General features: G+C 41.6%; 2 protein-coding genes across 2 annotated transcripts in view; one reads left to right on the top strand and one right to left on the bottom strand.

Moving 5' to 3' along the window:
• The window catches only part of xpr1a (xenotropic and polytropic retrovirus receptor 1a), a 65,807-nt gene extending 58,197 nt beyond the window's left edge, over nt 1-7,610 (bottom strand). Inside the window, exons 1-2 of the mRNA XM_046390626.1 lie at nt 6,092-7,610; nt 25-76 (exon numbers count right to left, since the gene is read on the bottom strand). Coding sequence (XP_046246582.1) covers nt 25-76; nt 6,092-6,160 — 121 coding nt within the window. The 5' untranslated portion in view covers nt 6,161-7,610. The remainder of the gene's footprint in view (nt 1-24; nt 77-6,091) is intronic.
• Nucleotides 7,611-7,818: 208 nt separating this feature from the next.
• The window catches only part of acbd6 (acyl-CoA binding domain containing 6), a 31,039-nt gene continuing 23,569 nt past the window's right edge, over nt 7,819-15,288 (top strand). The window contains exons 1-4 of the mRNA XM_046390628.1: nt 7,819-8,524; nt 8,755-8,819; nt 9,264-9,360; nt 12,464-12,540. Of these exons, the coding sequence (XP_046246584.1) occupies nt 8,246-8,524; nt 8,755-8,819; nt 9,264-9,360; nt 12,464-12,540 (518 nt within the window). The 5' untranslated portion in view covers nt 7,819-8,245. The remainder of the gene's footprint in view (nt 8,525-8,754; nt 8,820-9,263; nt 9,361-12,463; nt 12,541-15,288) is intronic.

A 15,288-nucleotide genomic window follows, 5' to 3' on the forward strand; every position in this document is an offset into this window, starting at 1 on the left:
TATCTGAACAGGGAGTCTCCTTACCTTCTATGGACGGGGCTTGGTCCTGGGCAGCATACAGCATATCCTTGAATGCCTGATAATGAAATGAGAAAAAAAAAATCAGAAGCTGCAAACAAAAAGTACAGCTGTACTTTTATCAGGATGTTTACATATATGTAAAGACAGTACTAGAGTCTAGTGAAACCATATAAATGAAGGATCAGTTCATAGATGTACAGATTTGGTGTGTAACTGTTGGGTAAATAAAGAGACAGGCAGTGAAATACAACGCTGTACTAGTGTAATTAAGAGGAGATTACAGCAGCTCACTAGGCATTACACAGTTGTTAGCATCATCTGGTTTTACAGTAGCATTTAAACCATCAAACCTTTTGAGAGCCATTAACTAAACTCTGTTTTTCCATATGGAAATATTACAGCAACTGCCACACAGCTGTTAACATAATGAACAATGTACAAACTCTGGCATTTTAATGATCTCATTTGCTCCAGGTTGTATTAGTTACACAGAGATTTCCAGAGGAAGAAAAATACATCGGTCCAACAGTACAGTTTTTGGATGCAATACAAAATAAATTATAAATCTATATCCCATGATGCAACATGGAATATCGTCTATACTGCATATTTACCCTGTAAAACACTTCTGCTTGTTATCTATTTGTAATATTTGTTACATTCTTTTCTAACAGTTTGGTGAAGACCCTTTTCTGTTGCCCCAATGACTGAGCCCCAGTGCACAAAGCGAAGTCCATAAAGACATGGTTGGATGAGTTTGGTGTAGAAGAACTTGACTGACCCACGCAGAGCCCTGACCTCAACCCAACTGAACACCTTTGGGATGAACTGGACTGTGAGCCAGGCCTTTTGGTCCAACATCAATGTCTGACCTCATAAATGCTCTACTGCATGAAATGGCACAAAATCTCCCAGAAACACTCCAAAATCTTATGGAAAGCCTTCACAGAAGAGTTAAAATTGTTCGGGGAACTCTACTCTAAATTCTACCCCAATACTGTGTCAAATCCTAAAATTACTAAGATGACAAATGAATTTTAAATTGACAATGATTTACAGTGACTGCTATGACAAATTAGAGTTGGACTGACAATAATATTTTATCAAAGTGTACATCTGTATAATTAAAAGAGCAGATTAGAAAGAGAGAGAGAGAGAGAGAGAGAGAGAGAGAGAGAGACAGGCAGACAGACAGGCAAACTGACAGAGACAAAGCAAAGAGAGAGAGACAGCTGCAGTGGTAAAATGAGGTTGTTTCTCTCCAATAAGACTGATCTTGAAGATAATGGAAACTGCCAGATAATTGCACGCTGGCTCTTCTGAACATATCAGTGGAAATCAGAGGAAGGAATCAGAAAAAGGCTGGAACTGAAGCCTGTTTCTTGATAGGATGTCTTTATAACTAAACTGCCCCAGCAAAATAATAAAAAAAAATCCTTTATGAAGTTTAATGAAGTACTAAATTAAAAAGTCTAAGTTTACATTTAAAGGGCTCAGAAGACGCAAAGTCAAAAGTGAAAAAAGTCATCATTTTCTATTCAGCATTTAACTTATAGTGTCAGTAAATACATTCACATCTGACAACCCGCATGTCTTATCTATTGATCATATGAAACTGCTCCCTGTTCTGGATGCTATATAACCTTCTGCTTTTGAAACAATGCAGTGAGAGAGCAGAGTGAGTAATTCTGTGTGGGTGGACACCACTCACAAACTGCTATGCATTAGTAGCAGTAGGATTGTTGCTACTTAAGATCCTCTGTGAATTATGCACACATTGCCACTGCCCAAACACACACACACACACACACACACACACACACACTAATAGGTGGGAAATAGATGTTCAGATTCAGACAGGAGGCATTGCCATGGCGATGGCAGTGATGGGAAGGGGGGTGGGGTGAATGTTTGGGGAACTGGGATAAACCTGTGGGCTTGGCAGAAATCAGTCATGAAACCTGTAGTCAGTAACTAAGCCAAGCCTAATGGGGCTACCAGTATGTATGACGAAGCACGTGATGATGATGCATGCTCTCTAAAACAAACATGTGTGCAACACAAGTACCAGACTAAGTCCAACTGACGCTTACACTGTGCCTGTGTCCACTCAATTGACTGCTGTCAATGGATCCTCTAATCGCTGTGACATGTTGAGTGGATGTTAAAAAAACATCTGAGAGCTAGATGAGTGAAATCCTTCCTCTTAGATGCTTGAGATCGTTATCCCTGTGCTTGAGAATATCACGCAGTGTGCATCATTAGTCTGAAGAGATCTCTGGCTCAAACAGAAAGCCAATGGTGGATCACTTGAATCCATGGCTCTGTGTCTGAGTGGATCCCTGCGTGTAGAAAAGAAGAGCAGAGAGGATGGGAGAAGAGGAGGGAGGGAGGAAGGGGAGGGGAGCAGAGGGCAGGTCTGGTCGGGGACCAGATGTCCTCCCAGTGGGGGAGGAACGATGAGGTGAGGATGGAAGGGAGGAGGGAGGGAGGTATAGAAAGGGGGGTTTCTCAGCAGTTGCCATGCCATGCCTGTTGTATACATACTGTTCACACTGTTGAACATGATAATAAATCATTGCACAAAATACAGATGATGTGAGCAATGTTGTATATTTTATGTGCAATTTCCATTATGTCTGTCACAATACAACACTCACTGCGCTGGTTAAGATGTTTAAACCACATCACTCAGAGAGATTAGAGAAAGACAAGGCCTCACCTTTGAACAAACAACAATCACTCACTGAAATCATACGGGCACCTGCTTCTCATCAACATAATATCACTTTGCTTGTTTGAATTGTAAATGCGAGTCTCCACATGCTCTCTCCTCCTCCTCCTCCTCCTCCTCATCTAAGCTTACACAAGTGATTAGACTGCAGAGGTGAATGCACAAGTGGTCTTTTTCTCTCGCCCACACACACACACCTGCATCTCTTACTCTCACTCTTTCTATAGACATCCACATACGTTCTTTGTGCATTAGTTGTTCAATATACATTTATACATTTCAATTCAACAGTTGCCTGCCTAATGGAAAAGATGGAAAAACTCTTGGTAATGTAGAGACATTTTCATCAGTCAAACTTCATACTAACAGCCTTAATAACTTTTATATTTAAAGGCAAATCCTCTCCCTATCTATTAGCATACATTCCCTGCCCTTTGGCAGAAGCCTCTGGAATCAGCCAGAGATGCACACCTCCATACCAAACAGCCGTTTAGCATACAGTTTATAACGACAATCCCACAGGATAAAGCACGCACCTAATTACTCCATCACTCAATCGTCTTGTCAATGCCTCTGTTCAAATGAAGTGCCATCCTAACTAAAGCCTGCATTTGCTAGAACAGACACTTTACCATATTCTCCTCATACGCGTAGAAACTGGCTGACCAATCTAAACAGACAGTGCACAGTTTTCCACACAATGGTGTGCTCTAAAAAAGGAAGGAGAGTGAAAACTGGGAGGAGGAGGTTAATTAATCCAACTAGCACACAAAGGAAAGAATGTGGGCAGCTGTAATAGTACATATGCCACAGATACAGCCAGTGTGGCATTGTCATATTTTTTTTTTTGCATGAACTAGGGGCATAAATGTGCTACTGGAGTAATGTGCAAGTGTGTCTTTTAATGACAATCAACTATAATACAATACAGCAACTGTGTTGAATGTACTGGGCACACAATGCATAATAAATGCACGAGGGACTGTTCACGATCACTACAACTATGTGTAATGACTGAGTGTTTTTATGCATTTCTCAAGGTGTCTGTGACACGCCCGTCACAGCATGAGTGCAAGCGTTGACACCACTTCAGCAGCATATATTTTTCAGAATGATGTTAAAACTGCTTTGTTTTTATCTCACTGACCCAATTCACTAAAGTCAACTTCCTTGATGCAGCTAACTTTACTTTTATCCTTTGTGGCTTGATTTGTTTCAGATGGCATAAAAGCCTAAAAATAACGTCCATCATCTGAAGGTGTGAGCTCTCTTGCTGAGCTCTCTATGTGCCACCCACTCAGGAGGTGGTGGTGTTTACAGAGGTCAGACAAAGACTGAAAGCAGCCCAACAACATAAGCAAGCCCATAATGCTGCAAATAATTCAGATTTGAGAGAGAATATAAACTGTATAGTATGCGACAGGCCCTGATGTTCTGCATAGTTCAGTAGGAGCCACACAAATGTCATGTCAGGATGTTTGTTAAGACCAGGTTCTGGGATGCTGATGCCTGTGCTCCATATGAATCAGGTATAAACAGCTGATTACCGACGTGTTCAAACCAGACGTAATATTTTGTTTTCAAATAAAGTCTTATAGAAATGAGACAGAAATCAGTAATTCCAGTAATAATGTAATAGAATGTAAGTATTATTTGACAAATCTAAAAGATCATGAAGGATTCCAATAAAAGAAACAATTATCTGCATTCAAGATCGATCTGCATTTTCTTATTTACTGATAGTTGCAGGTGTAAATAAATTGCTAAGATACAATAACTTTAAAACTCAAAACAAATTACGATATCAAATAACACCACTGAATGTAGACGGCAGAGAAAATCTATCATCATCCATGTCAGGTCAGCGAGAGCCGAGCTGAAGACTGGAGGTGTAAAATGGCTGGTATGGCCATGCATCTGTCCCTGGGCTCACTGCGTGTCAGTCTGTGCATGCAAAGACCCCACATAGAGGGTCTATATATTTTAATAATCAATTCAAACAAAATCCCTCAGTACAGCTGTCCTCTTTTCAGTATGTCCACTACATATCTGCAATCTCTTAAATTTTTTTCCACTTTAATTATGCTGTCTGAAGGCGTTTCCATTGCACCATGATGACAGGCTTGACCAATCCAAATGTCCGTTGTCGCACTTATTCAACTTAATAACAATATTCAGGTCATGTTTCCAAAATAAAACCAGTGCAGTGAGCTTCTGTTGAGTGTGAGATGTAGGCTGCTAAGGTTGAAGAAAACAGGCTCTTTGTCTATAATTCATAGTGCTAAATGGAACGGAGCAGCGTGTCCTGTCACTACATGTCTGCACTAAAGCCTTCAATGTTGAGCCTGCAAAACAAAGAAGTGGGGTGTGAAAATAAAATACTCCTCAAGTACTGTACACCAATGAAGACCATGTGTGCACACAAAGGTCTCTTTAAATCCACACGCATCAGAAAACAAACAGAATATTGTGTTAGATGAAGACTTGCTGGTTGATTCCAGAAACAACTCTTCCTGTTTGAATGTGCAAAATATTAACAATTACACCAAGGACCACCAGAAATAATATATATTACCAAAAACACTGCTCAAAAATGAGGAATAATTAGAGAGGAATATTTGCACTTTACAACAACGCATAAGTGACGCATTGATCTTCCCCTTGTGTTTGGTTAGATTGTTGCAAATAATAAAAATTAAATGATAATTCAAAGAAGGGGAATTTTTTGGATGAAATTATCAAAGCAGTTAACAGCAAACACAATCATGTGACTGATGAGCCAATTATGTGAAAAAGGGGGGAAAAAATGAAGAAATTGAAAAAATACAACAAAAGAAGAATTTAACTGAAATCTACAGCATCCATGTTTGTTTTGCGCTAGAGCGCGAAAAGAAATATACAAAGAGGCTAAAGAAATCAATTATTTATAGATGGTGCTAAATATTTAGTCTGTGAATTGTGAAAATAAAGAATTGGATTATTTTGTTCATTAGTCCCCTGTGAAAAACATTCAGCTATTCGGCAAACTGTTCATTCTGCTCATTTTTAGTGTTACAAACTCTGCAAACACCAATAATAAACACTGAATGCTCCCTGTAGCTTTTAACACCCGCAGTCAATTTCCCCTCCATAAACAAAAGGACATCCCTCATCTTTCCCGTCGTTTATTACTCTCAAGGGTAGACTAAAAATAAACACGAAAGATTTTTTTAAAAAATGGCACAGATAACAACATATCTTTCCTCGAAAAAAAAATGTTTTTTGTTTTGTAGGAGTTTATCCCACATTCACATTCACTAGGCTTTTATTTAAAACACACGACAAATTTGACTTTACCTCGTACTGAAGATACTGTTTCCTCCACTCTGGAGTGATGTGGGACGAAAGATGCTCCGCGAATTTCATTTTGCCGGAACAACTGTCCCCTCAAACCTCCGTTAAATCCGAGTGCGGCTGTCCCCTCTTCCCCGTCGACGCGACTTTTGTTATTTCAGTCAACTTGCTGGCTCAACATGCGGTGCGTCAGCCCGGCGCACTCCGCTCCCTTTCACTCCACTTCTGGCTCGTCCCGGTCGGTGCGCTCTGGGCAGATCCCGTCCCACATACTATTCCACGGGAGGGGACGGCAGTGGCAGTGGGTTCTCTTTAACGACAAGTCGGACGGCAGTTTAACGGAGCCGGTGAGAGTGGCTCAGTGACTTTGGTCCGTCCCTCCCTGGGCAGGTCTGGGGACATTGCGGTCCGCCATCGCATTGAGCCACAGCGACGTGGTTGCGTCAGCAGAGCGCGCAGCAGCACCGGGCGTTGCTGGGACCTCCTGTGAAAACTAGCTGGCGGTGCGGTCAGGGAAGCCCTCACCTCATACAGAAATAATACGACCACAGACTCCCATTCGCTTTCTGTGTCATACAACTTGAGAAACTTGTTATTTCTACTTATGAGCGTCCGCAGTGAGAGAAGGGATAAAGTTAAACTTCGGAATACAAACACCTGATCTGATACTTTGAAGTTTGCATGCCGCGTTTGGTTTTCGACCAGCTAATGTTGCAAAGTCCATTCAAAGATCACACAACAGTTGCGAAGATGCAGACTATCCGCATCTCTTTGCCTCTCTTCTGCTTACATCTCCCATTAACATTCGAGTTATGGATTTACGGACTTTCTCGCAGTCTGCTCCTGCTTATTTCTGCTTTTCTACAATGAATCTGGAAGGGGGACATCAACCCTTAGTCTACTTGGATGCTTAGTTTTACACAGAAGCCTTTATTTGTGGCCCTGAGAAAGAGGAGTTTGGGAGAGCAGGATTATAGTGTCCCATTAGTCTTTGTCGAAAGGTTGTCATGCTGTCCATAGTTCTCCAGAGTTCCCTATATTTACGGAAAATGTAAACCCAATGAGAGATAAACTTTAAATTGCATCCTTCACAAATCAGGTAGGCTATTCTCTGTGTTTGTATGAGAAAAATCTATAGTTTTCGAATTACCTCAAGGGCGTTTGGGTCAACCGCTCAATGCGTGTTGCGGTGACAGAGCAGGTGGCAACTCATTATAATGCTCATAGCAGCCTCTGCTGGACAATCTGCGCAAATGCATTTTGCCTCTAATTGGTCTCCGTTGCTGATGTTACTTCATGACATGCGTCAACAAAACTGTGGCATTTGGACATACTTGTAATGTGTTAATTGCAGTGGAGTTTATGAAATGGAAATTTGACGTAAAAGTTATTTAAGGAGTAGTTGGCCAGAAAGCCACGCCAAGTAAAGTCCAGATTAAACTCACCTGCATTTGGAGGCTGTAAATTGAGGCGACTACCATACAGCTAACATTACTAATATAGCAAGGGAAATACAGGCCGTACACCACACACTACACTATCACATACGAAAGACTGACTATGTTGGCTCTTGCATGTGATAAAATACCAATAGTTTATAGTTGGAACGATTTTCAATTAGCCATTTTGAGAGCAAAGAATCGGTTAGCCTTCGGCACGCTGCTTTAGACGGTGACGACGGTGACACTAGTGAACTTTACCATTAATACGAAACGTAGCAACCATTGTTTACCACTAAGGTGAACCGCTCTGAGTTAATCTATTTTAAAATGGTCCCAAAAGAGCTTCCTCTCATCGTTGTCTAAAAGCAAACATAAGAAAAGTAATTGACAGTGTCGTTTGTTTCATCGTTTCTAACAGGTTTTCTCTTAGCAAAGGCGCATCGCCAAGCTCAGTTAGGAATCCAATGGGAACCTTTTTTGCTAGCAGGAGTGCTTGTCGGACCTTTTAGTTGGCAGTACCAAAGACGGACCAACGGTAGAAACAAATCCGTCTGTCATAGATTCTTAACGATAACGGTTTATAAGAGCAAAATCGGCGCCGAAATACCTAAAACATATTTATACGAGGCTCTCCGCTTGCTTTTAACATTTTTCAGAGGGATCTACGGCGCACCTCGCCTCTGACGGTACGTAGACGCTTTAAACAGTAATAACAATGGCTTCTGGGTCGCCGTCGTCCTCTCCGGACACTGCGACGGGCTCAGGTACAGACCCGGCCCGGCCAGACACAGGGGAGCCCCTCGGTGGGGCAGGCTCGGACTCCGACTCGGACCTGGGTTTGTGTAAATTTGACTGCAGCGCCGTTGAAATGGGGGACCGGCTTGAGGGAGAGGACCTGGAGCGGGAGTTTGAGTCTGCAGCTGACCGTGTACGAGATCTGGTTCAGACGGCCAGCAGGGACCAGCTGCTTTACCTGTATGGCCGCTATAAACAGGTGAGCATCGGATTAAGTGACACCGTGTTTGCGTAGGCTCAAATTAACCCCTCGGTTACTAAGCACCATGTAGCTGTAGATAAGATGTACATGCTGAATCTCCAGCATCTCTGTTGCATCAGTGATTTTTAACAGGTGGGGTAGGCCCAGATACCGCTATGTTGTCATCTGTGTTGACAGGTCTGGATAATGTTGCCTGATCTGGATATTCCTGATTGTTTTATTTTCAGGCTAAAGTGGGAAAGTGCAATACACCAAAACCTGGCTTCTTTGACTTTGAAGGACAGAGAAAATGGTATGTAGTCTAATACTGGATGCTAGTTTTCAGTAATCATTGTGTTACATTATGTTTGTGTTTAAAATGTTGCAAGTATAAATGAATGAAGTGTGTGTGAGCACGTTTTTCCTGGTCATATTACACGTGTTAATATGAATCTAAATGCTTCAACATGAGGAGAGTTTTCCACTGGATTAATCTAAATGCTTGTCCATTTTAACCCAGAACTCGAAACAAAAAGCCATTTATAATAATAATTATTATGAAACAGCTAACTACTCATAACATATGAATGAGAGCGCAGAGTAAATTTCCTTGTCTGTTTAAACCTGTTTAAGCTGTGCTTTTTTCCTCTCTGAAAGACTTTGTAAAACATCATAACACACGATACAGATAAAAATGTACACCTCCAACTTATAACTCTAGGTTATGATTGTGGTGACATTTATTATATCATTGCAGGCAAGCCTGGAAACAGCTTGGAGACATGGGGCCGGAGCAGGCAATGCAGGAGTATATTTCGTGTGTTAATGTTTTAGACCCTGAAGGCTGCACAAAGGTAATGAGAACCATTTGTGAGAAGTCAGAGCTGATGCCCAACATTAATCTTGACTATAGATGACTGTACACAGTGAACTATACGGTTTTGTATCATTTTGAATTGTAAAGTAGCAGATTGAACACATTGAGTCCTACTGACACAGTGAGAACAGCAAAGTTTCATAAAACCCTCTTTAGTGAATGATGTAAACAACACTGATGGTAAACAAGTTGCAGCCTTGGCTAAATAAAAACTTGCCTTGTTTGCAGTGTTTATTTTGTCCTATTTAGACCTGCTATACGACATTCAGTGACATCTAGTGATTTCAGCATTTGCAGAAATAAATCATATTTTTGCAACAGCTAGTTAGCTATCGTGCTGTCAGATGGTTGCTAATGAAAACATGTAACGTTATGTACCCGCCAAGTTGATTAAGCAGTGGGGAGAAAAAAAGGCAGTTCTAAATTGAGTTGGAACTTTATAGCAGCTTGTAGCTTCTAAATGGTTTTTAGCAACCATCCTGGCTAACAAAATGAAGAACCAAAGCTCTGACAACAGCACACATAGAGGAACTGTGACTCCATTCTCTGTTCAGGGCTCCATTACTGTAATATACCTGTACATATTCCATGTACACACATGATCCAAATCTAATTATAGAGAACCTTTAAAGGTCAATGTCAGTTGAGTTTGCCAATGATGATGCTCACCTTAGGGTCAAGTTCATCCAGTGAATGAATATTGTCTGAGACCTGTTCTGTAAATGATACCCTGCCTACGGGATAATGAAATCTAGCTAAATGGCATTCCTGCTCACTTGATACTTAATGTGTTTTACTAAAATAAGCTAAAAGAGGTATCTCTATTAAATATATGTATTCAACTTAGCTCTGCTCTGTGGGAAGATGGAAAGGTTGACAAAAACATCTAATGTCATTGCCCCTTTGAAGATGCAGTGCAGTGTTTTTGCCAGTAGAGGTCAGTGTCAGAGTGTCATTTTGTGCGAGGACCAATGTGTCTCCTTATTCTGTACATGGACTATGAAAAATACATGAGAAGATTATGTTGTCCCCCCTCAACAGCTGACATTTTGGGATACAAATATTACAGAAAACTGTCACAGTGTGGCTGTTGAGACGTGCCAGTGTGTATAGTGACATAAGAGAGACTGTTTACATCTCTACACCGTCCTCTGTTTAGAGAATTGGGTTGTCATGGACGGGTTGTCCTTCGGGGCAGCAGCAGAAGCATTGAGTTACAGCAAAAACAGTTTTGTATTGTCTGCTTAGTTAAGAAGAGTGTTATTGTTGCAACAGAAAGAACACACGTGTCATGTGATGTTTACATCAAAATGTGTGCTGAGTAATGTAAATATGGTAATAAATATTGAGGCAGATTGATTCAGTTTTGCTGTGCAGGAATATAAAGATAAAATTGTTAATACTCAAAAAGTTCCAAAGGATCATCTGAAACTAAAAACAGTGAAGGTTACAGCAGCGAGCAGCATAACAGTATCTGGGCTTCAGTCTCACATTGTAGTCGTGCTACATGAAGCATTAAGTTGAGTTAAGTCTGAAACAATTCAGTTACATATTGAGGGTTTTCCATAAAAAAAATATTGCTCTAAAATTGAGATGATTGCTATAAGGCCAACAATAAGGAACTAGTTTTCCGAATTTAGTCTGCATCATTCTGGAAAAGAACATTCTGCTTTGAATTTTCATCAGTTACATATGTGAAAGGCTGCGGCTTTTGTATTGAGGGGTTGATTCACACTCACATAATGCTCCAGAGAGATGGAAGTAGTTTGTTTGAAAAGCCAATGAGTATATTAATGTGTGCTTCAAGGCCTGTCACATGTCCCATGTAACCTACTGTAGCATCTCACATTTTGTCTTTCCATATTCTGCTGTTTCTCTGGTTTCCCTCACCTCTTTACTACTGCACTTTTCCCCCTTTCTTTCCTTTTTGTTCTCCATTTTTTTCGCTACTTGAGTTTCCTCTATTAATCTTTCCCCTCCCCTCTTTTCTTCTTCAGCCCTCTCACTCTTTTATTAGCTCTGTCCCTTCACTTTCTTTCCTCTCCTTCCGTATTTATGCCTCTGTAATAGCGTCACTGTCAGTCACATGTCCAAACCTGACACCTTCTTTTCTCTTCAGCCGTGCTGCTGACTCTGCCCCACAGCTCCACAATGCCAGGGGAGAGCTCAGCAGACAGGCCCACAAATGCACAAATGCCCCTCTGAAAAGAAGATGATTGTATTAGTGTTAACAAAGCACCATAGCATGGCAGTGGCTATTCTTTTGGAAGCACAGTCAAATGGTATAAGTAGGAGTGCATAGACAGAGAAGCAGGGGAGAGGATAATAGCCAGAATTTGACCTCTGTGCCTGCCTCAATTGTTGAGCAGACACCGGCTTTATATTACATTATACTGCAGAGGAGCAGGGCCAGTGCATCAGCGAATATTCTGAGTTTCTGAAGTGAATTAGGTTGTCCCCAAAAGTGCATGCACAGTTGTTTTGCTTCGCTTGTCATGTTCTCTCCCACTTCAGCTATTTTCTAAAATCAGATTTGCGTGGATTCTTTTGTGAGTTGATGTTGGTCAGCTAAGAATAGGCTGGGTAATACAGTCTTGGCTGAGCTGAATGTAATATGGAATTCCATGAAAAACACAGAAGATTAACAAGGGTCACAAATTAGGGTGCTGTAGATTTTATATCGGTCTTGTGCATATTGTTGGACATTTATTACCTATGAGGTCACTGTCTGAAGGCCCCAGAGACTTGTTTTAAAATTACACAATGTGAACTTCATCTGTATGTCACGTATTAGCTTTGCATAGGCTTTAGGTGAAAAGCTATACGCAAAGCTGTTTGTGGTGAATAGATGTACTCAGCCCTTTGTTGAGTGCACTGAGCAAACAAACAATGAGGTCAGTACCTCAGTCCATATGGGATGACAGCACAGACTAGGTTGGTGTTTGGCACTACCTATCTTTGGACAAGAAGCACGTCTGTTGATAGTGATCAACATTTGTATAAAAATCGTGATACTTTAGTTTTAACTGTATGTCAGGTGGATACTGTTGTTTAATATGCGACTGTCATTTATTTGACAGGAAAGACGAGGAGCAGAAAGACGAACAGGCTTTGGAGGAGCAGCAGTCAGCTCTCTGTACCAGGAAGAGATGATCAGGTATCAGAACAAATGCAAACACACACACACACACACACACGTATAGTCGCAGACAACCATACATCAGGAAACATCCTATTACTTTGATTATGCGGGGAAAGATGCTAGCATCTTGTTTTGGAGACACACATTGTGCTTTGTTGACTCCATACACATCTCACACACTCTCATTATTTAACTCCATCTTAGCTTGTGTTTTCAGAGGCCAAAGCATCTCAGTGCATTTTCCCACTTCTTGAGAGCACTGGAACAGACTCAGCTTTTTTCCTCCAGCTGTGAATCACTACTTATTCGGTGCTTAGGTCAACTCGATCTGAGTCTGGCATTGTTAACTACTGATCTTGATGCTGTATTTGATTATATTCAACAGACCGTAACTGCACTTAGGGCCCAGAGACATCATACAGTTTTGATTTATGTTAATGAAAAATATTCTCCATTTACCTCTGCCTGGCAGACTTACTCAAGCTTAAAAACCTCATCTTCATTTCAATGAAAAAAGAGCTCTTTTGGAGATGAAAATGAGATGTGTGAATCCTGCAGGTTTTCCTCGGAAATGGCTGCATGTGATTAGTATGCACAGTCTTGAGAAGAGGCGACCAGAGCCTCCCCTTTTTAATTACGCTGCGATTCGGGGGGTGCTTTGGGGGGTGTGGGGGGGTGAAGACATGCCGGGAACAGCAGAGGGAGGCAGGTACAGCAGGTTTCCCAGAACGATGCTCCTCTTGGTGATCTCCAGTGGCAACAGTGCCCCAAGGGACACGGGCATGGAGGAAGTCATTAACACAGCACGTGCACACTTATGCACATGTGTGCACACATAAACATACACTTGCTGCTATACGTCGCCGCGACTGCATCCGAATCCATGCATAAATCGCTGGAACTGTCACACTCACTGCTCTGCTGCTTTTCAATTTTCTCATTTCTCTCTCTCACACACACACATACACAGACCCTCTCCATATTAAACAGCTAAGCACCTGTTAACCAGACAGAGTTAATTGCATTGCTCCCTGCTCATCTTGATCTGTCCGTGTGTGTGTGTGTGTGTGTGTGTGTGTATTGACAGAAGCGGGATTGATTAGCAATATCCCTGGGCTACTGAGCTGATCAGTGTGTGATTGAAGAGGCTTTGAATGCTACATAATGTAATTCTCTCACCCACCTTGAAAACGGATCCTGATAAACACTGGAGGTCTTTGTTGTCCAGACACTTTGCTGGAAGCTGCTGCAGAGTTATTTGAGTTCTCATTGTTTCTCTTTCTTCCGTCGAGCTCAGCCATGTTGAGAGCTTCAGCTAGGGTTCTGTAGGGGATGTGATGAAAGATTTTGTGTGTGTGTGTGTGTGTTTGTTTGTTTGTGATGGATGGTGTGGTTGTGTGGTTGATCAGTGTGAAGCTCAGGCCAGGTAGATGAGTGTTCTCCACCACTGTGGCCAGTTTAGCCTGATGGATGAAGGACATATCTGCCAGTACACCAGACTGGACACACACATGTGAGCACAGTACACTTTGACACACACACATGCACGTGTACACACAGGCACACATACACAAAACCCTTGGTATTCCAGCTGTTGTGATGACAGAGTAGCCTGTGACCTTCCCGACATGCACTGCGGTGCTGTTGATGTCATGTCTTTAGGACCCACATTAATCATTCAATTGTTTATAGCCTGTGTGTGTGTGAGTGTGTGTTTCTGTGGGTGTACTGTCACTGTGGTATGCAGCGTATACAGGTGTTGGTTGTTTGTGCATTCATATGTGTGTTAAGTTTAGAAACTGTGCACATTATATAACCTCACACTACATACTTAAATGTGTGCTCAGGCTTTATACTCACATATATAAATATATATATATATATATGAGCATGTGTCATACGGCTGTCAGGCCAGCCCTGTCCGACCATCAATGAAAGACTGATGAGCTGGCCTATTGATTATTTGCCGGGAGAGACGGATGGCGGCCACACATCAGGGACACCTGGGGTCATCGTAGCCATCAGACAAGGAAGTGGGCGTCGCCCGGTCAGAGACTCATGAATAAACATAGTGCTGGTAATCAGGAGTATGCAAATGAACATGTTCATACATAACCTATCAGTGATAAAAGTGTAATGAGTTATTCATAATTCATCAGGAGCTGATGAAGAGGTGGCGAGCAGAGGGAGGGGAGGAACGAGAGAATTGGAAGTGAAGCATGGAGATGAAAAGCTCAAGAAAGGGAGGCACAGAGGTTCATTAAAGAACAAACAGCACACAAAACTTTGTTTGTGTCAGCTGTTTGAAACTGTATCCTCACAGCAAGCAAAAAATGTGTTAATTGTGAGTCAGGATGGAACATCTCCACTGGTAGTTATGCGCTGCAGTTGATGCAGCTGTGTGTGGAGAGAGACAGAGATGTTGGAGGGCAGGAGGTCACAGTGGGACAGAAAAACTGTGTGAGATTTCTCTCATTCACTTGTTGTTCATCGTATCAAACATGACCCGTGTTTGTGTAATCAGATACAGCCTGTTAAGTACACAGATGGCTAATGATGCTGCCAACCTTTTATTTGTTGCTGTTTTAATTTCTGCTAGTAGGATGTACCAGTAGGGTGGTAAGGAGCCCAGACAGAGCAGCGGCTCTGACAATCAATTCATTTGTCATTTATTCTCTCAGTTTTTCAATGAATCATTTGGTTGATACGGTGTCAGAAAAAGAGTGAAAAATGAAAATCACAATTTTCCCAAAACCCAAGGTG

The sequence above is a fragment of the Scatophagus argus genome, chromosome 6 (genome assembly GCF_020382885.2).
Source record: "Scatophagus argus isolate fScaArg1 chromosome 6, fScaArg1.pri, whole genome shotgun sequence".
NCBI classification, from domain to species: Eukaryota; Metazoa; Chordata; class Actinopteri; family Scatophagidae; genus Scatophagus; species Scatophagus argus.